This window comes from Echinops telfairi, unplaced genomic scaffold, assembly GCF_000313985.2.
Source record: "Echinops telfairi isolate 266 unplaced genomic scaffold, ASM31398v2 ScPeMD7_23;HRSCAF=83, whole genome shotgun sequence".
NCBI classification, from domain to species: domain Eukaryota; kingdom Metazoa; phylum Chordata; class Mammalia; order Afrosoricida; family Tenrecidae; genus Echinops; species Echinops telfairi.
This window is the reverse complement of record NW_022103920.1, coordinates 16,769,210-16,795,271: the sequence shown is the minus strand read 5'-3', so window position 1 is coordinate 16,795,271 and position 26,062 is coordinate 16,769,210. Positions and strand designations below refer to the sequence as shown.

At 54.8% G+C, this 26,062-nt stretch overlaps 1 protein-coding gene across 1 annotated transcript; it reads right to left on the bottom strand.

Annotated features, from left to right (window-relative positions):
• Positions 1–499: 499 nt before the first annotated feature.
• Positions 500–25,552, bottom strand: RBM28 (RNA binding motif protein 28). The gene is made up of 19 exons (XM_045288756.1): positions 25,419–25,552; positions 19,660–19,815; positions 19,253–19,347; positions 18,726–18,801; positions 18,052–18,144; positions 17,074–17,151; positions 16,040–16,193; positions 15,608–15,753; positions 14,178–14,250; positions 12,274–12,383; positions 9,913–9,986; positions 9,023–9,158; positions 8,235–8,299; positions 6,392–6,550; positions 4,847–4,996; positions 4,657–4,731; positions 3,363–3,607; positions 2,834–2,933; positions 500–937 (listed from the first exon to the last, which is right to left on the bottom strand). The coding sequence occupies exons 1-19, from the start codon at positions 25,534–25,536 to the stop codon at positions 803–805; spliced, it is 2,238 nt and encodes a 745-aa protein (XP_045144691.1). The 5' UTR covers positions 25,537–25,552; the 3' UTR covers positions 500–802.
• Positions 25,553–26,062: the final 510 nt, after the last annotated feature.

The following is a 26,062-nucleotide window of genomic DNA, read 5'->3' as shown; positions in this document are numbered from 1 at the left end:
ACTTTCTTCTACTTCCTAAATGCTTCCTCCCTACCCCCATCCCCAACTATCATGATCCCAATTCTACCTTACAAATCTGGCTAGACCAGAGGATGTGCACTGGTACAGATAGGAACTGGAAACACAGGGAATCCAGGGCAGATGATCCCTTCAGGACCAGTGGTATGAGTGGCGATACTGGGAGGGTAGAGAGAGGGTGGGGTGGAAAGGGGGAACGGATTATAAGGTTATATCTACATATAACCTCCTTCCTGGGGGACAGACAATAGAAAAGTGGGTGATGGGAGACGTCGGACATTGTAAGATATGACAAAATAGTAATTTATAAATTATCAAGGGTTCATGAGGGAGGGGAGAGTGGGGAGGGAGGGGAAAAAAAATGAGGAGCTGATGCCAGGGGCTTAAGTGGAGAGCAAATGTTTTGAGAATGATGCAGGTAATGCATGTATAAATGTGCTTTACACAACTGATGTATGTATGGATTGTGATAAGAGTTGTATGAGCTCCTAATAAAATGATTTTTTTAAAAAAGAACAAAAGGCAGGGGGAAAAAAAGAACACACATCTTCAAAATCCGCCCCATTTCCCTGAGGCACCCCGACACACCGCTCCCGGCATGTCTTGACGCGCCCAAGCCCCCGGGTCCTCTGAGAGGAGAGACAGTGTCCAGGTGGGTGCAGCTTAGGATCCTCACCCAGCACCCCTCAGTCAGACATGGGGAGGTAAGGGGTGGGGGTGACTGGGGGCTTCACCAGGGCTTCCCAGTTTCATGCATGTGGCTCTGGCCCAGGCTGCTGGTGGGTCAACTGTCAAACCACTTGCTCCTCTTTGCCAGGGGCACACCTCTGGAAGGACCCAGGAGCTTCTGCTTATATTGCTCGACCAGCTGGTGGAAGCGGATTTCTGTCTCATTGCCCTTGGCTTTCTTCTTGGGCACCTACAAACGGAAGGCAACACACGAGGGTCAGTCTCAGGCAGCATGGCCTCTAGCCGGTAGAGGTACACCAGGTGGAGGTGGCCTTCCAGAGAAAAAACTCCAGTGGAACCACCCACAGGTGAGAAGTTAGAGCAGGAAGGGCAGGAGGCACCCCCGACCTCAGCTGGGGTGCCTACTCTAGCCAGGGCAGCAGTCACAGGGCCAGTCCTGCGGCCTTCTCCCGCCCCAAGCACACGCCCGGGGTATGCAGAGGCCACGGATCTGTGCCCAGGAGGGCGTGAGAGGGCTGCTTTGACCTTTCAAGGACAGGCTGGGAAAGGGAAAAGAAACACCCACCTTACTAGCATTGAGTCGATGCCAACTCACTGCGACCCTGCAGGGCAGGGCAGAACTGAAGCTTTTTATAGGAGTAGAAAGCCTCATCTTTGTCCCACAGAGCAGCTGGTGGTTTCAAATTGCTTACTACGCAGTGAGTGGCCCAAGCATAGCCTAGACCCCACCCAGGCTCCTCTAGGTTAAAGAAAGCTTGATCTCAGAGTCCCGAGTTCAGGACCACCGTTTCCTGCTGGGAGGACCTCCGCTCCTAGGAAGCAGGCTGACTGGGTGCTCCTAGGCAGCATCTGCGGAGAAGGAGCCGCTCTGGTGGAAACCAAGGACACCTTCAGAGACAAACGTCCAAGAACTCTGTGGCCAGCCTGAAGGGATGCAAGCAAGACTGCACTTGACCGACACAGGTCAGGTTTCTACAAACCCAGCAACTCCCGGCACTGAGAAATCTCGCTGGTCACTGTGGGAGAAGGCCCCAAGTCATCCCTCTGCAAAGTGCTGAGGGGAAGCTCAGGCAGGTATGTCTGCTGCTGGCCTCTGGTAGTCACCACGTGCACGAGGGAGCTTCCTGGAATTCTACACTGGCTCACTGGCTCACTGCCACGGAGTCGATGCCGACGACTCACAGCGACTCTACAAGACAGCAAAGAACTGCCCCTGTGGGTTTCTGAGCCTGTAACCCAGAAACTACGTATACATAGTAACGTTTAGTACTTGTTTTTCATCACATAGTAACATTCAGTACTTATTCTTCATCTAGGAGATATTCATTTCGCCTCAGATGGAATCATAAGAAACTCTATTTCTTCATTATCAGGAATGTCTCCTTCCCACACAGGAGCAGACTGTAACTCTTGATGGGAGTAGAAAGCCTAGTCTTTCTCTCTTGGAGTGGTTGATGGTTTTGAACCACTAACCTTGTGGTTAGCAGCTGAGAAATGCAAAAGGAAGGACAGACTCAGAAGCATTATTCTGCCGCCTGTACGGAGACCAGGGGCCCAGGTAACACTCAGGCCATTAGGGGACGGTGGCTGAGGAAATGATCAATGGAGGGATAAGACAGGCAACCGCTAAGGCTACTGATTGATCTCAGCATCACGGAAAAAAGGCAGCAGGACACCAGGTGCCCCGTGACACCCGGCAACAGGAAGTACCCGGCACCGAGACGGAATTGCTCTCACCAGAAATGCATCAAGTGTGAGATTGGGTTTGGGCAACGGGGGAGTTCCAGGATCACGTCAGCATCTTTCCGGGAGAACAAGGTCTCACCTCCTCCCACACAGCGCCCAGTGGGTTCAGCTGCTGACCTTGCAGTTGGCAGCTCACCTTGTAACCCGCTGTGCCACCGGGGCTCCTGAACACACGGATTCTGATTATGATCCGTTCATGGCCTGGTCACACGAAGTGGGCCAGCATGAACATGCTCGAGGGTGAGCCCATCTGGGAAGCCAGGAAGACAAAGCCCTGGTGGCGGCACAGTGACAGGGCCGGTCTGTACTCTGGCTGTGACAGGTGCATTAGCTGGGACGCAGTGGCCGGCAGCCCGGAGCCACTTCCCACAGAACTCACCTGCTTGGACGGCAGCTTCTGCTTCTCCTGCCGCTTCTGCTTGGGCTGGGGCTTCAGCTTACTGGTCGGGAGAGGCTTCGCCTTGCCTTTGTCCCGCAACCTGCAATCAGACAGCGGTCAGCGCTCGCCTCAGGGCTCTGGGCCAGAGGACAACCCTCTAATAGGGCCTCTTGTTCCATGAAGTGCTGAACCCTGAAAGGAGTGCCTTCAGCAGGCTGCTTGGAGCTTCCACCTCTGCACCCGATTCCAGCTTTCAGATCTGCGGGGCCTTCGCCAAGCCAGTTAGAGGTCCCCTCCTGGGCATCCCCCAAGTGTGTGGCCCCCACGGAAACTCTGGGAGGAGCCCTCAGCCAACTAGGAGCAGCTCCTCACAAGAGAAGCCCCCACCTCCACCTGACCTGAGCGACAGCTCTGCTGGGGCAAGGACAACTCTGTAGGACCCTCGGTGTGGAAGCGGGAGGGCCCCGAGCCAGCGGTGCAGAAGAGGTGTGGTGCCGCGCAGCTCCCCTCGGTGCCCGGCCCCGCTCACCTGATCTTGGGGCCTCGGTGCGAGGGGAGCGCCAGGACCTTCCTCCTCTTCTTCCCACCAGGGAGCTCCACATGTTCCACTTCAGCCTTGGTCTGGAAGCCCGCCCACGCCGTCCCCTCCTGCTCCGGGGGCACCTGGCTCTGGCCCTGGGCCTGGTGGGGAGCTGCCTTCTGAAGCTGCTGCTTCCCCGGGGTGGAGGGCGCCAGCTGCGGCTTACCAGGGGCAGGCTTGGGCCTCAACTTTTGCTGCACAAAACCAGAAGACACAGTCAGGTTTCTGGACAAGGGGTCTTTGGTAGAAATATTCCACAGAAGAGAAGCTCTGTGAGCGGGATACGGGGGACGTCTCCTCCTGAACCGGAGAGAGATGATAAGCAGTTCCCAAGTCCTGTCACACCAGTGGCTAACAGCCAGGAGGCGGGGGACAGAGGATGGGGGCGACAACCCCAGCTTCATCCTGTGAGGTAAGAACCAAGGCAGGCACAGCCCAGGAATCTCCTTGGATGCAATGGCGCAAGGCGCAAGGCAGCAAACAGCTCGCTGTCTCCGTAATAGCCAGCCACCAAGCTCGCCACGGCAACCGCCCCTCTCCAGCCCTGTTCTGAGGACCCTGCACAAGCGGTGCGCTCTGTGCTGGTGAGGCAGCGTGCAAGAGCTGCGGGGGGTCGTGGGTCCTGGGGCTCAGAAATGCTGACCACGTGGCACACGAGCACCTTCGTGTATTAGCTCCTGGAACGCTAGAGTGTGACTGATGCCTATCTCCCTGAAAACCCAGGATGGACGCACAGAGAGGTCCTAACTTGCTGAGGGGCATGCAGTGAGAAAGGGGCAGAGCGGGGTGTGGGCACGGCCCTCCCTGTGTTCCCCTGACCCCACACTGGATGAAGAACAGGGCTGATGCCTTGGGGCAACACCCTTCCTGGGCCATCCGAGAGGAAGCGGGAATGACAGCGTGGACGGACGGCTGGAACGGACCAAACCCAACAGCCCAACTCACTGCCACAGTCTCACCCTGACTCACGGCCCCGTGGGCTCCCCACAGTCGCTCTCCACAGGGCGGAAAGCTGACGGATGATGGACAACCTCCTTCTGGGCCCCACTGAGGAGTCCGACTCCCCCGTTCTTTCCTGGACAGACTCCTGTGCAGCGATCACAAGGTGGGCCACAGAGGGAGGTCTGAGGGACCTGAGAGTACATGACCATGGCCAAGAACCAGGGGTCTACTCCATGGGCAGAGCCACCCACTGAACAGAGCAGAATTCGAGGCTGGGGGGGAGGAAGGGAGGGGGGCCTACCAGGCTGCGCTGGAGCCTGAGCTCCTTCACCTTCAGCTTCCGCCGGTCTTCCAGAGAAAACTCCACTATCGGCCTCTGTCGGAGGGAGACAGACCTGCCGTCAGCCAAAGCACAGAGCTGCCCCCCAACAGCCCCACTACGGGGCTTCCTCCCCTTGAAGGGAGAGGCTGGTTCACAAGAGCCGGCTCACCTTCTGTGACCCGTAGATGTCCGGGTTGTTGTTGAGGTGGCGCAGGGCGGCCAGGGCGTGCTCGTGGGCCTGGAACTCTGCAAAGGCGTAGCCCAGCGACTGGCCTCTGGTGTTCCCGTGAGCGCCTTTCAGGTCTCGCATCACCCTGCACTGGACGAGGAAGCAGCAGAGAGCAGTTGTTACCGAGTGGGCAGCTGCCAGGGGGGCACCGAGAGCAGGTCCAGGGTGGTCCAGGAAGGCCTGTGCTGAGTGTGGCCAGCACACCAAACAGGGGGCCTGCTTTCCAAAGGCTTACGGTCCACACAGCTATCAGCATAGACCTACGAATATGCACACAAGGAAGGGACATGCGGACAAGCTGAGGGGTTGGTGGTACCTCCTGCTGCCTGCTGAGGGAGTTGAGTGGAGGAAGAGGCCTGACAGCTGTACACAGAGACACTGCAGGCTGGGGGAGAGCCTACACAGCACAGACTCAGAAGTGCAGGCCGGGTTGCTCAACACGGCTCCCAGCCCATCCCGGGGCCAGGAATGGCAGGGCACTTGGGGAAAACTGCTCACTTACATGCTGTTACCCCTGGAAGCTGCTGTTCGCACAGACTGGAGCAGCTCAGGGCCTGTGGGTGGGGGGCCTGCTCAGAGCCTGGAACTGAGGTGTGAGCTGAGGGGGGTCAAGCACTGCCCAACGGAGGCCCTGGCCTCAAGGAGCATGAGGGAGCAATCTTCCCCAGATGCTGAGCCAGTTTCCCAGAGTGGGCGGTACTGCCCCCTGGTGGACGCTGCGAGGATGCCAGGGCTGCAAGAGTAGACACCTACACTTCATCCCGGAGGATGGGCTATGCATGCACAGACTTTTTTTAATGGCCAGGGGGGCGCTGAGCCTTTTTTTTTTTGGTTTTTTTATTTGAAAAGCCAGTGTTTGCTCATACACCTACAAAACATGTAAAGCAAACCTGGCGTCATGCCATGATCAAAGGCAAATCCACACCTCTAATTCCAGCAGGTTTTCAACATCAGCCCCTTTGTAAGGATGTGGATGCTAACACGAGAAGTCACACACCTGGCCCCAGGCCAGGAACACACCCAGCTGTCCACTAGCAATGTGGGCCCTGGGCAGTTCTGTGCCCGCTCTGTGCTGCCCCAGACCCTAAGCCAGGCATTCTGAAGGGGGTCCCGTGAGGCCCGGAGCGAGGCTGAGGTGACGGAATTGAACACACTGACCGAGGACAGGAGCCAGGAGCCGGGCGCCGGGCAGGGGAGGCCTGTGTGCAGCCACGGTTCTGCGCCAGGCTAAAGACTCAGGTGGCCCCGAGGAGCCCTCTGATGAGGTCAGAGCTAACTGGGAGTACAATGCCCTTCAGAAGGGCAGTGCACACAGCGGCACTCGGCACCCACTCACTCCATGCCCTGCAGACAGCAGCACCTCCGGCTCTTGGGACATGAAAGGCAGTTCTCACATGGGAAAAGGTGAGAACCGGCAACCCCGTCCCCCCGACCCGACAGAGTCCAAGGAGCCTCAGTCAGCAGCGGTGGGTAGGCAGCACTCACCTCCTTGAGGCGGGCCCCCTTCTGCCCGCGGGTGGCACTCAGCAGCAGTTTCCGCAGCTGCTGGTCGTCCACGGCCTTGGGGAGGTTGTGCAGGCACAGCCTGGTCTGGGAGACGAAGATATTCTGGTCCTTGAGTTTCTGGTGCTTCAGCAGCTCAAACTGAAAGCAGAACACGGGGTTGGCGGCAGGCCCAGCTCTCTGCAGAGGAGCACCGAGGCCCCGCCACAACCAGACACGCCGGAAGAGGAGGGCCTTGGTCGCCTGAGTGTTCCATGGTTGGGGGTGGGGGGAGCCACGGGACAAGGAGGTGAGGTGGGGGGTGGGGAGACCATGGGCGGAGACGGGGGCTCGAAATCCAGCCCTCCCTGCAGAAGCGGTAGGTAAGCATCAATTTTCCCACCTACCAAACATAACTGCAACTCCAAGTGTAACGCACCCCCACCTCCCAGCCTGCCAGGAGCCCTAAATGAGAACACGCTGGAACCCCCAGCTCTAAGCAAAGGCCCAATACAGCTATGGCGCACAGCTGGGTGCCAGCCCTTAGTCACCTCCCAACTCCAACCAGGACCTAGTCCTTCCAGAAGGAAATGGAATTTATTCAAAGATTTTGTGAGCGAACACGGTCTCGCCTCAATGCTGCCACCCTAAGGCCAATGGCTTTCTTTCCACCATCACAGAAGCGCACTCTGCCCCAGACCCTGCTGCCACTGTGCTGCTGCCCAACCCCGGAGCTGCGGACCTGGGTCTACAGCCAAAGGACGGCATCCTTCTGCCAACATGTCTTTTAAAAGGTTCACAGATAAAGGCCTTAAATATATCTGCCGTTCCCTCTGCTCACGTCTCCTGCTTCCTGCTGCACCGTGTGTGATAAGGTGCTAACACACTACCGACCCCAGCCCTCAGGAGACTGGGGGGGGGGGGGCAGTAAGCCTCAGCTAATGGTCTGGCTCCCTGTAGGGCATACCTACCAGAGAGTGCTCTTGCTGGCAAAGTTGTTGCTAAGAGAAACACCACACGTCACTATGCTGTCATGATCAGAAAAAGGCTGGAGAGGCCCCAGGTGAGGCACCCAATTCCTAGGACCTCCCCCTGCTCCCCCAAAAGGCTTGGAACCCTCGCCTAGAGCTGAGGCCCATGAAGAAGGTATCTAGCCTCCTGCTGCCACCACTGTCTCCTCCCTGCTCAGCATCAATTGCACTTTAAGGTTCCAAAGCAAATTAATTCTGTGAACGCCTGCACATCTTAACCATTCCCATCTACCTTAGCTTCTAGAAGGTAAGCTCTCATCCACTGCCATCGAGTGGATGCTGACTCATAGTGACCCTACAGGACAGAGCAAAACTGCCCCTGAGACTGATTCTGAGACTGAAACAGGAGTAAAGAGCCCCCTCTTTCTCCTGCAGAGCGGCTGGTAGTGTCAAACTTCGGACCTTGTGGTTAGCAGCCCAACACGTAACCACTACATCAACCAGAGGCTGACAGAAGGTAAGCTCTACGGGTGAACATAAAAGTTAGAGGGAACTAATAGCATCAAACAGCAAAGGAACGGAATGGCACCAATGAACAGTAACAATTCCAGCTGGACCCCGTGACGTGAAAACTCCCATGATACGCTTCAGCAAATATGCCCTGCTGTACCCTGTTGGGACAAGAGACCCAGGTCTGTGCATGCAGTGGCCTCACGGTGGATGCAATATCCAGCAGCCTGGTGGCTTCTTTAACACAGATGGGAAGCAGGGCAGCTCTTTGGAAATTCACCCTGCTGAGGGCACCGTGCATTTGGAGGCTCTGGAGGGGCCGTGCTAAGCTGTACAGAGCCCAAGGCCAGGGCCCACCCACTCACCCGCTCTCTCTTGGCCATGTCCGCAGCGCTCACGCCCTCTGCAGCCTTCGTCCCAGCCCGGATCACTGCAAGCAGGAGAAAGGCCGGCCTGTCAGCCAGGGTTTTCAGGGGGGCAACACGAGGAAAGTGACTGGACTCTGCTAGCGCCCAGAGGACTCTCTGGGCCAGGACACAGCTTAGGGAGGCCCAGAAATCAACGTAGACCCCGAGGTGCTCGCGGGGTGAACACTCTGGACTCTGTCTGGCCCTCCTCCTCACATACATACCCAGAGTCCATACATAGGCCCAGGAGCTCGGAGACGGGTTCCCTGTCGGCTGTGAAGAGTCAGCAGCTCCCCTTTGAGGCTGCCCCTGTCCTGACCCTAGGGGCCCTCACTGTGCTGAAGGCAGCCCCAGAGCCGAGTCCTCGGGGCCCAGTGGCCGAGGCCAGCGCAGCTGGGCAGAGGCAGGCTGACCAGTGGGTGTGACCCAGGAGATGGGGCTCTTTGGGTACCGAGAGCGCATCTCTGACTCCCGACAGTAAGGAGAAGAGGCAGGGTGCAATTCCACCTCCCTGCAACTCCACAGAGCAATTTTCATCATCATCTGCAACTCCTTCAGAGAGCTTCCTCTTGGGAATGAAAACGGGCCAAGAGAATTTGGGTTTCTCCTCCCTCTTTGCCCTGCCGCCCTGCAGGCTCAGGCGTGGGGCAGGGTCCCTGACAACCAGGTCCCGGCTCCCTCACGGAAAGCCACAGAGTCCGTGCCAGCAGCTCAAAGGCCATGCACGCTTCAGCCTCACTACTCACAGCCTTCTCTGGCCAGGTAGAGGTTCCGCGTGCCAGTGGGCTTCTTCACCTTCTTCGTCTGAAGCTTTGCAGCCTCGTCCCGGGTCACGGCCAAGTCAACCCTAAGCTGCCGGCCATCCAGCTTCAGCCCACCACCCTGCAGAGGAGAGCAACCCCATCCGGTCAGGACGAACCAGAGAGAATCAAAGAACCGCAAGGATGTTATAGCACACACACCCCAGCACCCCAGTTTTGCTCTAGAACTCAGCTCCCAGGAGGCCTCTGCTCAGCGGGCTGCAAGGCCACACTCCTGGATCACAGAGCCTGCGACACTGAGGACAGTTGTACACACCACCCCGTGTGCACACACACACGGCAGCCAGCAGCAAACAGTTTCTTTCCTGGGGGGGCTGAGCAGTGCCCACCTAAGCCCAGCTTCTGGGGAATGATGTGGGCACAAGCGGACTCTCGTCTCCTAAGACAGCAGAAATGGCTGCGTGCTGACGCTGCTCAGGGAATGTGCGCCACGGCAGCTCTAAGGATGTGAGGGCCCCAGACACGGAACCTGTGGGTTTAGAGGCCACACCGTAAAACTCCCCATGGGCCACACACTCTCCGACATTCACTGCACTTCCACGATGGCTGTCTCTATCTCCGCAGCCCAGGGTCAATCCAAGCACACTAGATACTATTATCACACCTGCTTCCTAAGCCTGTGGCTGCAGGGAGGACTGCGCACGCCAGGCAGGGGATGCGCTGAGCGCTCTGCCGACTCTGGCGAAGTGCTCAGTAAGCTAGTTTATTCAATCGCTATCATCACTGGGGAGAACCAGAGGGAAGCCCTGTGTGACCCTCAGCCGCGGCCTACTGGAGCCATTTGCATGGACGCTGGAGGCCAATGGCTTCCTTACCTCGGTCTCTGGAGAAGCAGCAGCCAAGCATTTCTGAGCAGCTTCCTGAGTCAGGAACTGGGCAAACGCACATCCTGCAGAAAACCCGTAAAAGACACATCTGAGGCACCTGTGCTATTTGCATAAAAATACAGTCCAGGTGATGCACACTCTGCTGACCTGCCTGAAGGCCAAAGGCAAACACTACACACAGGCCACCTGACGGGGCAGAGGGGCAGGCGTCTGCCCTCAGGCCCACTGGACAGGTGACAACAGGAGCTGCACTCTCAGTGGGACCTTAATACTTCCGGCGTCGTTTCCAACGCTTCCTCGAGCTTTAGCCTCACCATCGGTTATGGATTAAATCGTGCTCCTCCCCCAGTACGCCGGTGTGCTGTTCCCGCTAACCCTGCGCTATCTGTGTTACGTGCGGGGCGCAGTGTTAGTCTGGGCCTGTCTCCACTCGCTCTCCTCTGAGGTCTAACAAGCAGACGAAGCCAGCAGTGCTGAGGGAAGCTGGAAGCCCAGACTCGCGACCATCGCAAAGGAAAGATGGGGAGAGGCAGGACTTTTCCCCAGAGGTGCGAGGCAGTGCACCCAGAGCCGGCACCCTGAGTTCAGATCAGGCCTCTGACTGGGAAGTACATTTCTGCTGCTGAAACACCTTCTGTGGGATCCCTGCACAGCCGCACTGCAGGGCGAAGGCACCACCTCCCTCCTCCTGAGCGCTCTCCACAGGAAGCGGACCGGGTGCTGAGTGGGGACAACAGTGATATTCGGTGGCACAGGCCAGCAATCGCAACAGGGGGGATGGCGGGTGCGTGCCGGGGGAGGAAGGCCCAGAGAAAGGTTGGGGCCTCCAGCAGGGATCAGAGAGGCAGGAGCCTCTCCACCCCCCACCTCAGCCAGCGCGATGAAGCAGCTGCTTTCAGCAGAAAGCAGGACTCCAGAAGTCCGTCTGACAGCAGGCGGCAAAGACTCGTACACCGTTGGTATCTCTACCCTGTGCCTCCTCTCCGGACCCGACGCCAGTTTCCTGGAGCTGCTCAGGCATCGCCCTCCTGCCCAAGGAGAAACGGCACCCACTGACAAAGGTCACCACCTGGGGCAGCCTTCCCTCCTCAGGGTCCCCCTTCTGAATCCCCTGGTCCACAGCTCCGCCAGCCAGGAGGGAACTTTGCAGAGACGGCACGGCTCAGGAATAAAGACCTTTCTTCCTAGCACTTAGCACAGTGCCTGGCTTATACAAAGAGACAAGGTGGCGGCAATATGGGGCCAGTGTCCCTAACAGGCCAACCAGACTGTTTGTAGGAAGACAGCAGGGCCTTCTCGAGTGGGTAAGAATGGTGCCCGTGGCATCTCCAGGGTCGGCACTGGGCACTGTCGTACCATTCCCCTGAAAGCCACCAGGTGGCACTGAGCTCGGGCAGGCAGAGGAGCCCTGGGCAGAGAGGTGTCAGAAAGATTTCACGTGAGCTCAGGAACGACAGCGCGGGAGCAGCAGTCACTAACACGGCGCTATGAAAACCAGGTACTCTCGGCTCACATTAAGAGACCAAGAAAGAGATGCAGCAAGTCAGTCTACCCCGTCTCCCCTGGCAGCCGAGACGAGACAAAGGTGCGGGCGGCATCAGGGGGCCGGCAGGCGGCCAGTACTGCGGGCACCATGCAACTCAGGAGGCCTGTTCTCAGGAAACCAGAATGAAAATGGAGATGGTCCAGGATGGGTAACTGAACATTCACGAGCAAAAGCACCTGAGTGAGGAGCCCCCAGGTGGAGCGAGGTGCCTCGGCCCCACTGGTCCGCAGCCTGGCTGGGCTAGATGGCTCCGCGCTCCATCCACCATTCTGCCTCTGCACATCCTAGAGGGCTGAGGGGAAAACCGCCAACCACGTCTCAACACGAAGCTTTCGGAAGGAGATTCTTATTCCCCGGCAAGGATCCAGCAGTGGGGCGTTTTCCTGGAGTTCACAGCTCTCCTGCGAGACCTCCCAGGAACCGGGAGTCAGAAAAAGTCTGGGCTCACTGCTCCCTGAGGACTGGGGTCGGTGAAATCAGACTCGAGATAAGCAGAGAGCTGCTTGCCTGTCAGCAGCGGGCAGAGGAGCCTCCTGCCACCTAGTTCCCTGACGACTGCCATGACAACACAGGCACCCATCTCCCACCAAAGCAACTAAAATGCACACCAAGAATCGCCAGCAATGTGGAGTGCTGAATTCCCGAGATGAGCTCACGCCGAAACCCAAAGGCTGACACCACATGGACTCCATTACCCTATGGGCAATCAGGCAGGGTTGACAAAGCTTCTACAGGAGAGAGACCCAGGCTAGACAGCCAGGTCACCCCTCCAGCAGGGACCCCGGCCAGTGGGCAGCCGTTACCTTTGGAGTGCTCTGTGTCTGGATGCAAGACTATGCGGACGTATTTGAGATCCCCAAACTGCTGAAGCAGCTCCCCAAGGTCTTCTTCTTCCGAGTCAAAGGACAGGTTTCTGTGGAAGACCACCAGAAGGTCAGAGGCAAGGTCCATTTAAAAAGCGAGAGCCCGGGTTCTGGAATAGGTTCAGTGAGTCCGACATCCGGGGGAGGGGTCCCTGGCTCGCCACCACGTCCCACTGCTCAGGCACAGCTCCAGATGCAGGGGTGGCGCCCAGCAGTCAGGTCTGTCCCACATGAGCCTGCCCGGAACCAGAATCTCTCCCAGCAATCTGAAACAAGGCCATATGGCGAACCCCCAAGTTAGGGACTCAGGTTCACTTCAGAAGAGCAGGGCCCCCCAAGAGATCCCTGGGAACTGCGAGTGCAGTGCTACATCTGATCTGGGTGGTAGTGGGTGGGCTGCACACGTGAAACATTTCACCGAGCTGTGGGCGAAGACGAATGCACAGGACAAAGCAGGTTCCGCACAGCACTCATCACCCGGAGAGAAAGCCTCAGCCCCCTAAGCTGGTTCCCCACCTCCCAGCCTGTGAGACTGCTTCGTGAACAATTAACCTCACCATTTTCTCCTCTGCGGTGCGGCGCCCTGAGGGCGCTGTCCGGTGAGCCTTGGGCTCTGAGCCACAAAGCGGCCTCACCCCCCAGCGGCTCCCCAGTGAAAGATGAGGCTGTGCGCGCCCACAACAATGTTCAGCCTCAGAAACTCTGCCCAGGGTCGCTCTCAGTCGGATCAGACTCGAAAGCCATGGGGTTTAGATTTGCTGCTGTTGTTTGGTGGCTCTGAACGCCAGTCCAGCAGTTCAGTTAAAATCTTACAAAGGAAAAGCAGCGGCACACTGGTGAGGCTTACCAGCCAACGGAAAAGGAGGATTCTCCGTACTTCTCTCAGAGGGACCAAGAAACGTGAGAGGGCGACTTGGTCGGAAATGTCAACCCACAGTCAAAGGTCCTCATTCCCCCAGGAGTAGACAAACAGACCCTAACATGTAGCTCCTCCCCTCTCACTCAGATGGTCCGACCTCACAGAGCAGGCCAGGTAAAAGTGTTCTGAAAGAAGACACTTCCTAGCCGCACAATGCCTGCCTTCCAGTCTGCCCAGCTGCCAACCCCCCATCCCTGTTTCCGTGTTCTTTCCGAGTCTCAAGCTCCAGTCCAACCCCCTGAATGCCTCTGCTCCCCTCGTCCCCCTGTCAAGTTATTTACATGGTACTTCTTCCAGAACCGCTGTAAAATGATGAGGGACATGCTGCTGAGAGAATGAATGGCTGAGCGCGGCCAAGAGCCGAAGCAGTGGTGATGGGGATCGGTGAGGTGTCCTCTGAGCAGCGGTTAAGGGTCATTTCATTTTGGGGAAGGGGGGTGGTTCTTTTTGCTCACTTATTCTCTACATTTTCTATAATTAAAAAAAAACTTACTGCCATGACAAAAACTGCCTAAGTTTTAACTTTTGCGTACAGAGGTTAAAATACAAACCTCTGAATTAAGACCCACACGGCCCTGCTCAGGCAGTTGGGCCCTCACAGTCGGGTGCACTGACATGTCCTGACCCAGGACAATGCCAACCTCGGGAAGCCAGCAGACTGACAAGGCAGTCTCCCACTCCCACCCCCAGGTCCTACCTAACACAGCAGGCAGTGATGTCCCAGCTTCAGAGAATGAAATCTACACGAGAACAAGACATGGACCCTGGTGAGTTCTCCCACACGTCTGGAATGTTCCTGGGATCAGAGGTGCTCCTGAGAGAGGCCTAGCTTCCTAGCTAGCCTGGGTCCCACGCCCAGTGAGGAGGAAAGGAGGGAGGGAGGGAGGGAGAAGGGAAGGAATCGACATCGGTGACAAGCACGTACCTGATAAAAACAGTCTTCCCTTCACTCACGTCAGAGGGTAATTTCCTCTGCTTTTTCTTTGAGATTTGTACATCTAGCATGAAAAGACAAACAAACCGGGAATGTGAAATAGTGGAAGCCGCGGCGACAAAGGGCTAACTTCCTCAATCTCTAAAGATCTTGTTTAAATCAGTAAGAAAAACTACTTTAACGGACGAAGGATATGCAGCTCTATGGAAGGAGGCCCCAACTCACTCTCCCGTGAAGGAAAGCTGCGTACAGGCGAACCAGGGCGGACCGGGGAGAGTGCCGTGGTAAAGGCGGGGGAGACCCAGATGCTGCTGGGAGCAGATGCATTTCTTGAAATATAATTCTATTTTGAAATAATTTTAAACTCTTGAGCAGACAAAAAAAAGGGTCATTTAAAATATCCTACCGCATCCATGTGTGTATGGATGTGTGCGTTTGCTAAAATATATATACACATGCATACACTCACACCCACACACACGGGGGAAGGCTGTAACAGTGGGGGCCTCTGGGGGGTCGAGGCCTGAAGTGTGAGAATCCGGGGGACAGGATACTTGCTTCCCCTCAAGCAGAGACATTTCTGCTTATTCGGACAGACATTTCCCATGTTCCAGAAGACTACACAAGAAACGAGGGTGCCTGGGGAGGCTGCTGGGAGACTGGTGAGGAGCCCTGACTTGCTGTTACACTCTCCACACTGTAACTTTAAAACCCCAACTCTCCCTCATAACCATGTATCCAAGCGCGTGAGGAGTGGTTAACAGAGGGCAGCGTCTCAGCCCCTGCAGAGTTCAAGTTTCCATTCCACAACCCGCCACCATGGAGCCTGCCCTGCGCCATGGAGCCTGCCACAGGGCGCAGTGGCCCCGGCACAGGGAGGAACTGCTCCGCAGGGTCCTGGAGCTGGAAACCTTGAGGGGAGCAGACAGCCTCACCTCCCTCCCGCAGAGGGGCAGCACACCACAGACCACCTCCTCACGGCAGGGCCTCATCACCACAGCCCAGCTTCTTACAAAAATGGAAGCAGGTAACTGAATAGAGGTTTCCACCCAACCAGGTCCTCATTGTGTATAACGGCCTGCCTTTCTCAATGTGTGACCCGTGCACACCCCCTACAGTCTCCATAATGGCACGAGAGGGACTGGTTACAGCTCTTCCCCGTTTACCCCGTGATGCACTCAACTGCGGTAACCCAGAAAGAAAGGTCGGGGGCTCAGCACTGACCTAGGTGTCCACTTCTCTGAGACAAGAGCCGAACCCTCAAGCAGTACTCCAAACCGACCATCTGAAGACGCGAGGGGCACGGCAGCTTCCTTGTCAGCGGTCCATAAAGATAGAACACTTTCGGGGCCACTTTCAAGAGGCCTCTCGGCTGATTGGGGGGGGGGGGGGGCCTCTAGCATCAGCGATGGCAGACAAACCTTCATTCTCCTGCTCGTCAGAGTCCACGTCGCTCAGTTCCTCGCTGTCATTGCCGGTCCCATCTCCTCGCTCAAGGTCACTGTCCTCGTCGTCATCAGAGGGATCCTCTTCGCTGCTCTCTGCAGGCGCAGCTCTCTTGACAGCCCTGGAACGGCAGGGCCAGGACTCAGGACCCAGGCTGGCCAAGGAGCCCATTTGGCACCAGGACCGCACTCCGCATTTTCCCACAATTGACTCGCCCACGCTAAGGGCTCTGGCAGACCACGCAAGACCTTCGGGTCTGCTTGCTGAGCGTTCCCTCGTTCTGTGAGCATGCCTGTTGTTGGGAGACACGTCTGCACGGAGGGGGGCGGGACAGAGAGGATCCTTTTCCTTCTCAGAGACGAGAGCCTCTCGAGTCGTCCCCTGTGGCGCCAGGCTGAGCTGCTCACCTCTGCTGGACCTGCACGGGCTTGGGCATCGTTGACTCTTCTTCCTCGTCTTCATCTCCATCCCCTTCGTCATCATCGCTGTCACCCTCCTCCTCCTCTCTGCCATTCTCTTTCCCTGATCCTTGCTGTTTCGGTTCAGGGTTCTCTCTGTCTCCTACAGAGGAAGGTCCAGAAAGCTGGGTATCACAATAAGGTTACCGTCACAAGAGATGGACAGAATCTCCCTATGTATAACAGGAGTCACCATCAGGGGGAAAGCTGGGCTGACAACAACAAAACACCTCATCGCCCGGGCCCCTCTGGTGTCTGTGCCCTCATCAGAAGCCTGAAGGCTACTTGGCCCAGAATGGGAGATGCAGCCACTGAGCCCCCCACCACCATCCACAGCTCCGGCTCAGGCTCAGGGCCAGCATGGCGCTCACGCCGGGGCCTGGCTGTCAGCTTGAAACCAGTGAGCTTCTCTGGATTCTGGTGCTAAAGGCCAATTGGTTTCTGAATGGCACTCAAGTTTAAAGTTTCCCTCTCCTTGATGTTCCATCCATCTCTGTTAGGAGGATGCTGGGAACAGGAAGGGATTGGTAGGACCGACTCAGACCCTGCTCTTCACAGTGTCCACCCTCAAGGAGGGGCTTTCCACTGAGAAGATCCGACTGCGGGACAAACCACTTGGGCCAACAGACACGCCGTTTCTCTTCTCTCAGGTTTGGTTAATCTTGTGCTTTTGATACCACCAGCCCAGTATTTCCTTAAAACAGTGGTTCTCACCCTTCCTCATGCCACGACCCTTTCATACAGTTCCTCATGTTGTGGCGACCCCCCCCCCCCCCACAATCATAACACTATTTTCACTGCTACTTCATAACTGTCATTTTGCTACTGTGATGAATCGGGCGACCCCCGTGAAAGGGTTGTTCGACATACACCCCACCCCGGCCAAAGGAGTCTCAACCTACAGGTTGACAACTGCTGCCTTAAACCTCGAATCCAGTCACAAGATGTGTCCACATTCCACCCCCACCCAACCCACATCTTACCTGCAGCCTCGGCGGGGACAGCATGAGAGCCTTTGTATTTATCCTTCGCCACAGCCCAGTCCACAGCCACTGTCCGCCCTGCCAGACACAAGTGTCACTTGGAAAGCTGTCCTCCTGCCCATGTCTGACCACCAAAGACCGTACCGGAACCGGTGCGGTCAAAGACAGTGGCAGCCCAGGGAATGCTGGTCCTTAAATCAAACTCCCAGCATCGAGTTAAGCTGATAACCCTTAACCCATTCATCCATGAACAGAAACGTTGCCTTTCCCAGGGGGGAATACTGTTATATAGACCAAACAAAACCCAAACTCACTGCCATTGCGAGTAAATTCTGACCTCTACAGGCCAGGGTGGAACCGCCCCTGTGAGTTTCCGAGACTGTTAACTTTGTACAGGAGAAGAAAGCCACATCTTTCTCTGTGGAGAGGCTGGTGGTTTCAAACTGCTGACCTTGTACTCAGCAGCCCAATGTGTACCCACACCACCACCAGGGCTGCACACTCCACAGGCCATCCTGCAGTAACAGTGCACGCTGAGCAGCCGCAGGGCAGGACAGGCAGGGACCCTGAGCTGGTGTGGGAGAGAAAGGGAGCATGCCACACACGGGTGCAAGTTCCGGAGAGGATATTAGGAAGCGGGCATTTACCTTCACTGCAAATATACCCAGGAATGTGGTGGCACACACAAGGGGCAAAGTTATGAAAATTTAGCCCAAAGAGAAACCTGCCACCCATGTTCTCTAACTTCCACTTGCACCTATAGCCGCACTATCCCTCACTATTTTCAAGGACAGCTTTCTTCAGCCATACCTTCATCACCAAGGAAGGGCAGGGAACGCCAGGATGCCCTTGCTGACATGGGATCAAGTGCACAGTGGCTTCCAGGCTCCTCTCTGGCCACGTAGAAAGTGGGTCACTGTGCCAGGTCCCCTAAACACCAGCGATATCTGGGCCAACGACGTGGTCTAGAAAGCTTACCTTTGATCTCTTTCATGTTCATGCCTTTGAGAGCTTTCCCTGCTTCTAGGAGGTTCTTGAACTGAACGAAAGCAAAGCCACGCATCTTCCCATCTGTGTGCAGACACACGCACAGAGAAGTGAAGAGTTAGTAGGTGGGGAGTTGACAGAGCTTTAAGATTGAGAAGGAAAAGTACATTCACGCAGCCTGGCAGGATGGCCAGAGCCCCAGCAACCAGCCGGGAACCCCCTAACTCAGGCCTGGGAAGGCAGGGCTTTCCTCACACTGTGGGAGCCTTCTCAGGCGACTTCGGATCAAACTAGAAGTAAAACTCCCCTGGGGAGTGAGCACTATGATTTGAGTCTCCACTACTAGAAAAGCACTGTGCCAGGTACTTTATCTACACCACCTCCACCCGGGCTCACAAGGAGAGCGACATGCCCCTTTAGCCTTTCATTCCATTTTCCCAACAACTTTTGAATGTCCCCTCGCTCACGTTTCTATTTCGAACGGGGTTTAGCTCAGGGCAATGTGTTAAAATAATTGTAATCCCATTCACTCACTGTCTGCAGCCCGATACCCTCGCTCTGACAAGGAAGCCCCTTCAGCTTGTGCTTCTACTTCACATGTTGCGTAGCTCAAGGGACGTCAGACCCCTTTCATTCTCTCCAGACCAAAAGCAGGCCTGCAGTACCTGGCTTCCTCGGGATGTTCACTTCGAGGACAGCTCCGAACGGAGCAAACACCGTCTTCAAGTCGTCTTCCGAACACTGAGGCAAAGGTGCAGGAAGGGCACAGTGAGACAAGCAAGCCAGCACCGCGGAACATCAGCCTCCCAAGAGCTCACGACGAAGCGCTGGAGAGCTTGGCTCCTCTGTCGTTGTTAGGACTAGGGCACCACAGGGCTTGACAGAGGACATCTTACAACATCTCTCAAGGCGAAAAGGACGCAAGTCACAGAACCCCCACCCCCACGCCCTTTCGCCAAAGTCCCCCTCGGAAAGCATTGCATCTTTACACTTTTCACTAGTATCCTTACGTCTCGTTGACCCAGGCCCACTGTTCTGAATCCGTGTGAGGAAGGAAGGAAGGAAGGAAGGAAGGAAGGAAGGAAGGAAGGAAGGAAGGAAGGAAGGAAGGAAGGAAGGAAATGATGCCATCTTGGTAAGGCCTCCCAGCACCTCGAAGGCAGGCCCAGCCCCCTTTTCTCCTGCCACTTACCTTAAAGCTCAGATTCCGGATAATTAATCTGGCTTTCTTGTCTGCCACTTTGGCTTTGGGGGGCTTCGGCACCTTCTTTGGGGACTCCAGTTTTTCTTTAAAAAGAAGCAATAGAAAGTCTGTGTTCCCAAACACCCACCTCTAGTCCCTGAGCATCCCAGGCAAAGAGCTACAGCTCCGAGCTATAGACGCCACTTGCCATGGGGCTAAGTGGGGCAACACGCAGGAGCACCGCTTATCCAGACTTGGGAAGTGAACAAGGGCAGAGACAACAGGCAGAGGCTGATTTGGGGCCTGACAGAGAAACGGAGGCAGCTTCCCGTTCTAGACGACCCCGCTGCCACACACTCTCACTCGCAGGGCTGCTGCTCACCCGGGGAAGACCCCTTCCAAGACCAGACACTCACCCTCTCCCTTGACCTTAGACTTGTTCCTCAGTTTTCTCTTGGCCAGAGTGACGCTGATCTTGCAGCCTTCGAGGGTGGTGACCTCCTTGAGGGCCCTCTGAACATCTTCCGGCATGGAAAACGTGACATAGCCAAAGCCTCGGCACGCCGTACCCCCTGCAGCAGGGGGGGAAGACAGGTCAGTGGGGCAAAGGGTCTCAATAAGAGCCCCGGGGCAGGAAGTCCTAAAGCCCAAACCAGCGGAAAGAGTGGTGGGCTCCATTCCCACGTCTGCCGAAGGATGACACTGGGCCAGGGCCAGTTTCAGAAGAGGTTCAGGGCAGACTAGGGGAAAACTGTGGCACGGAAAACTCGGTCTGGCTCCATGGCAGCTAACAACAAACATGCAGATGCATTGGGCCATTGCAGCATCGGCAAGACTGACCGCAGGGCCACAGGGAAGGCAGTGGGGACGAGCTGATGAACAGCTACAAGTACCAACTGTAACTTCCCCCTTCACTCTTTCTTACCAAACTCAGCAGAAAGGAAAGGCACCTGCTGCTCTCTCACCTGTGCCTGTGTCTGCCTGAGGGCGAGCCCCGACAGCCTGCCCAGCCGCTGAATCCTAGGTCTCCAGACTTCTCTGGTCCTACTGCCCCTTTTTCAGAAAGAAATAGACTCGCCCCACCCCACACAATGATCCCTATAATCCAGGATAAAGTGTAGGTGCCTGCTTTTGCAGCACCCCTGGATGACACTAGCGCCCCCCAGGGGGTGGTATCAGCCACTTTGGGAAATGATGATGTGAACGAGTTACAGCTGGCCCGTGGCCCTGGAAAAGCTTATGGTAATCCAGAGCCGGGCTTCTCTGCTCACAAAGCTTGCCCATTCATCTTTCAGCAAACAGGAACAATCAAAACGAAGGCCCCACCCCAAGCAGGCAAACTGGAAAGACGGTCAGCACCCCCAACAAAAGTGCAGGTGTGCTCACTGAGTGCTATGCAGTGGATGCCGGCACCGACACACCCCCTCCTCAAATCCTCCCTGCCAGAGAAGGGGCCTGAGTCACCGCTAGTGAGGGCGAACTCCTCCCCTCCCAGCACTCTTTACAATAGGACATCATCTGGATAGCAAAGAGGCCTTTAACAAAAGGAATGAAGGGTTTACGGATTGACACCAAGTACAGCAAGTGTACGATTACAGGCAGCCTGGATTCCGAGGACCCTGGGCAGCGTTCCATGGAACCTAACACTGGGCAGGGTCCAGCAGTGTTCCTCAAACGGACCTGGGACACACAGCGAGTGTCTAAACACAGTGGAAATGTGCAGGCCACTAATAGCAGTTGACATGCTTGGTAAAGAAAGCCTCACTGCTTACGGAGTCGATGCCACCAGGCTCCTTTTAAAGTAGACGGAGATCAAATGAGGAAGACACAGGAATACCTGAGGATGGTGCAGGACCACAGGACCAATTTGATGACTCCTCACAACAACAGTCTCGCACCATGTGTGGGGGATAGTCCTTCTGTTCTAGCCTGGTTCATTTAAAAAAAATTAGCTAGTCACGACCCAGGACTGATCTTCCACTGGGTGATGTTGAGCATTCCATTCTCTCTTTGAAATGACAGGCCCAAGTCGGGGCCACAGCTTGCATAGCCACCAGCGCCCTAACAGTCTGAACTATAATTTCTGTTGCCAAGAAAAGAGAATGTGAAGATGGAGTAATTGTTGTCGCTAGGTGCAGTACAGTTGGTTCTGACTCATAGTGGCCATATGTACAATAGAATGAAGCAGTGCCCAGTACTGCACCATCCTATCCTTACAGCTGTCATGTCTGAACCCATTGACAGTCACTGTGTCGATCCATCTCCTTGACAGCCTTCCTCTTAGTGCTGATGTGCTACTTTACCAACCAAGATGCCTGTGGTAGTTACATAATCTGTTGTCAATTTGAGACTTAAGAGTAAAAAAACCAAAAAAAACAAAAAACAAACAACAACAAAAAGAGTAAAGGGGTGCAGCTCGATGACCTCATTTGGAGGTGCTAAGAGTATTAAGAGCTCACTGGAGGTGGGACACATGCTCAGTCCCTGCGAGACATTCTTGTTGATAAGCCACATAGAGACAGGCTGATGGCAGCCAGAGCCCTGGAGCTGGAGAAGCCACGTGGAGACCAGTGCCAGAGCTGAGATGCTTACACCACCACTGGATCCACAAGACTTTCCACCCACTAGCCTGTGACCTTCCTGCATCTGGCGTCACTGCATGTGTTGCATGAGTCTGAATAGGAATTTACATATTGGTATGGGACATATGGGCTAATATCAGACCTATGGACTTGATCTGGACTGGGTTGGGATGTTTTCTCAATACTCAATTGCTCTTGTATATAAAGCTCTTTCTTATACACATGAGTCTCCCTGGATTTGTTTCTCTAGTCTACCTGAGCAAACACAATTCCCTTTTCCAAAGACTGGTCTCTCTTGAGAGTATGTCCAAAGTATGCGAGACAAAGTCTTACCTTGATCTAAGGAATCCTGTCCTAAGGAATATTAGGGCTGTACTTAATCCAACACAGATTTTGTTTGTTCTTCTGATAGTTCATAGTACTTTAAATATTTTCCACCAACACCATAATTCAAATGCATCAATTCTGTGGTCTTCCTTACTCATTGTCCAACTGTCACGCATGCATATGAGGGGCGTGAAGGTATCATGGCTCGGGTCAGGCTCTCAAAATGATATGCTTGCTCTTGTGTTGCCCAGTGCAATGTCACTTGGTCTCTTGTCCACTGCTTTTAAACACACTGACTGTGGATCAAAGCAAGATGAAATTCTTGGCAGCTTCAATCTTGTCTCCATTTGTTTTTTTAAATCATTTTATCGGGGGCTGGTACAACTCTTAACACAATCCATACATACATCCACTGTGTCAAGCACATTTGTATATGTGTTGCCATCATCATTCTCAAAATATTTGCTTTCTACTTGAGCCCTTGCTATCAGCTCATTTTCCCCCTCCCTCCCCGCCTCCCCCCCATGAACCCTTGATAATTTATAAATTTTTATTATTTTGTCATGTCTTACACTGTCCGACATCTCCCTTCACCTACTTTTGTTGTCCGTCCCCCTGGGAGGGGGTTATATGTAGATCTTGTAATCCGTTCCCGCTTTCTACCCCACCTTCTCTCTACCCTCCAGTATCGCCACTCTCACCACTGGTCCTGAAGGGGTCATCTGTCCTGGATTCCCTGTGTTTCCAATTCCTATCTGTACCAGTGTACACCCTCTGGTCTAGCTAGATTTGTCAGATAGAATTGGGATCATGACAGTGGAGGGGGAATGGGTGGACGCATTTAAGAACTAGAGTTGTATGTTTCACCATTGCTACACTGCACCCTGAAAGGCTCGTCTCCTTCCCACAACCCTTCTGTAAGGGGATGTCCAGTTGCCGACAGGTGGGCTTTGGGTCCCCAATCTGCACTCCCTCATTCACAATGATATGATTTTTGTTCTTTGATGCCTGATACTGGTTCTTGTCTGCATTTATTATGATGTTGTCTGTCGGTCCAGTTGTGAGGATTTCGGTTTTCTTTATATTCAGTTGCAGTCCATAGTGATAGTTGCAACCTTTGATTTTTCAGCCACAAGTACAAGTCCTCCTTGCTTTTAATGAGCAAGGTCGTAGCACCTGCATATCGAAGGCTGTTCAATCCTGAGATGCTGGACTCTTCTTCAGGTCCTCTGAGTTTTCACTCAGGAAAGATTGGATACGTATACTAAAAGGATACAACCCTGGTGCACAACTTTCCTGTTTTGAGCCACATACATTCCTTTGTTCTGTAATGATTAGCATGCTGTTATCCCTCCGGATCCCTGGTGGCACGGCGGCTAAGCACTTGGCCAGCAGTGTGAACTCCCCAGTCATTCTGCAGGAGACAGCTATGGCAGTCTGCTTCCATTAAGAGGGACCGCATGGGGCCTTTCTCTGTCCTACAGTGTTGCTAGGTTGGAATCAATGCACTGGCAATGGATGTGGTTTGGGGGGCTAGCCTGCACATTCATATACTCAGGCAGTGGGAAGGGAAGGCCAGAGTGGAGTCTAGCAGTCAGCTCCGAGTCCTCTTTTGCCTTCACCCGACCCTTAATCAAATCCTCTCAGCCCTACCTTCAAAAACATCAGCTTTCGAAGCACTTTGTACTACTCCCATTGCTACCACCCCTGGTCCAAAGCACCATGACCTCTCACCTGGATGACTGCAAAAGCCTACTATCAGTTTGGGTCCTATTCTCTACCATTCTACTCTCAACACAGCAGCCCCCGAGAAGCTTCCAAAATCTAAGCTATTACACAGCACTCTGTCCAAAACCCTCCACTGATTTCCACCTCTGAGGCAAAACCAAAGTCCACGCAGTAAGTAGCCTATAAGGTCATACATGATCTGGTACCCTGTTCCCGTGCTGCTCTCAGCTCCTAATTCTCTTCCCTTTACCCACTCCACTCCAACCACCTGGACTCATGCTATGCCTCCAACACACCAGGCACACGCCTGCTGCAGTGTCCCTGAACTTGTTTCCTTGAGAGCTGCACACATTCATTCCCTCAACCTCAGTCTGGCTTTCCCTTGCCACCCTATCTATTGTGTCACTTCACACCCACCCCCACACAAATGTGCACACGCCTGATCCTTCTTCCTGGATTGCTCCTTCTGAGCAATTATCATTATCACTCTGTACTTTATTTGGGGCTTTCCCACCAGGAAAACCTGAAAGCAATGCTTGTTTGTTTGGTGTGGTTTGCTGCTCGATTCCCAGGATCTAGAACAGCGGCTGGCTCACAGTAGGCTCCCAATTGCAGAATAAACAGAGGCACGAATGGTTAAGAACTTTTAAGTCTGGCGATCAAAATCTAGGTCCACTACTTACAAGGTATCATTAAAAACTTGAATTTAAAGTTCCTGAATTTCTCTAAACCCCAACTTCCTCATCTGTGAAATGGGATGAAGCATCTCTACCCAACACGTCTTGAGAAAATAAATGAGCTAAACATGTAAACTTCGGCCCTGGGCCTGGTAATCAACTGCCTCTCAATAAGCCTTACTCAAAAAAATAAATCAATTAATTAAAATGCCAAGCTCACTGCCATTGGGTTGATTCTAACTTGTAGTGACCTACAAGGGCAGAGTAGAACTGCCTCCATGGGTTTCTGAGGCTGTAAATCTTCAGCAAGTAGAAAGCTTCATCCTTCTCCCATGGAGGAGTTGTGAGTCTGAACCCAGACCCTGGTGGTTAGCCGCTCAACATACCAGCCACCTCGATCAAGAAGCTTTTCTGGCACTTCACTAAATCCCTATTAGGACGCCCTGGTGGCGCCGTGGGATAAGCATTTGGCTGCTCACTGCGAGGGGAGTGGTTCAAACCCACAAGCCCTTCCCTCCATGGGAGAGGAGGCAGTCCGCTCTCACAACAAGTTAGTCTCCGTATCTGTGAATTGCTATGCGTGATTTATGACTCGATGCCAGTGGGTTTGGGGGTTGTTCTCATTATTATCAAGTAAGATGTTAACAGGTGAATAACAAACCGAAAGGGCTTCAGAAACGCAAAAGGAAGGCCCTTATTTGCATAAATGAACCGACCGTCATAACTACAGCCGAGTCCGTCTGGAGCAGAACCTGAAGTCCTAGTCCCGTTTCTGAGCGACAGGTTAAGGTGGAGACGCGACCGTCAGCCCGGCCCCGCTCCCCGGCTCCCCGCGCTCGCTTCTCCACGCGTCCCGCCTACCTTTCTCAGTCACCACGAAGCACTGCTTCACGGGCCCCACCTGACTGAACAGCTCCTCCAGCTGCTCGCTGCGGGCCGTGGGCGGGAGGCGGCCCACGAACAGGGTCAGCCCCGCCATGACACCGGGCCCCGAGGTGCGTGAGGCCGCCAGGGAACCGGCCCGCACACGCGAGCCAGGAAACACGAGGGCCACGGGGGGGGTGCGGAGACGCCGGAAGTGCACGTGCTCGTGGCTCTAAAGGGTCCGGAGGGAAGTGAGTTGCACGCAGCACAAAGGTTCCGGGATGAAAAGATTGAGTCGGACGGGAGGCGGAGCTCCTGGGACCTGGCTCCACCTCCGGTCCCAGTCCCGCCCCGCCCCCTCGACTCCCGCAACCCCCATCTCAATGGGGAAACTTAGCATGGCAAATTGGTGGCGTTATGGTTTCCGCGTTGGGCTACTGGCCGCTCAGTCAGCAGTTCGAAACCACCAGCTGCTCTGTGGGAGAAAGATGGGGCTTTCTACTCCGATGCAGTTGGGAAACTCACTGTTGCAGTTCTACCCTGCCCTATATACAGTGAACCCTCGTTTATCGCGGTTAATCGGTTCTAGACCCTACCGTGATAAATGAAATTCCGCGAAGTAGGATTCCTTATTTGTAAAT

Bases quoted from the DNA above. Each gene is read 5' to 3' on its own strand.
- RBM28 (XM_045288756.1), bottom strand. From the start codon at position 25,536: ATGGCGGGGCTGACCCTGTTCGTGGGCCGCCTCCCGCCCACGGCCCGC. The intron at 9,159-9,912 runs GTAAGGAAGCCA...TCTCCTCTGCAG, and splicing joins CTGCTTCTCCAGAGACCGAG to GGTGGTGGGCTGAAGCTGGA. The intron at 4,997-6,391 runs GTGAGTGCTGCC...TTCCTCGTCCAG, and splicing joins AGGGGGCCCGCCTCAAGGAG to TGCAGGGTGATGCGAGACCT.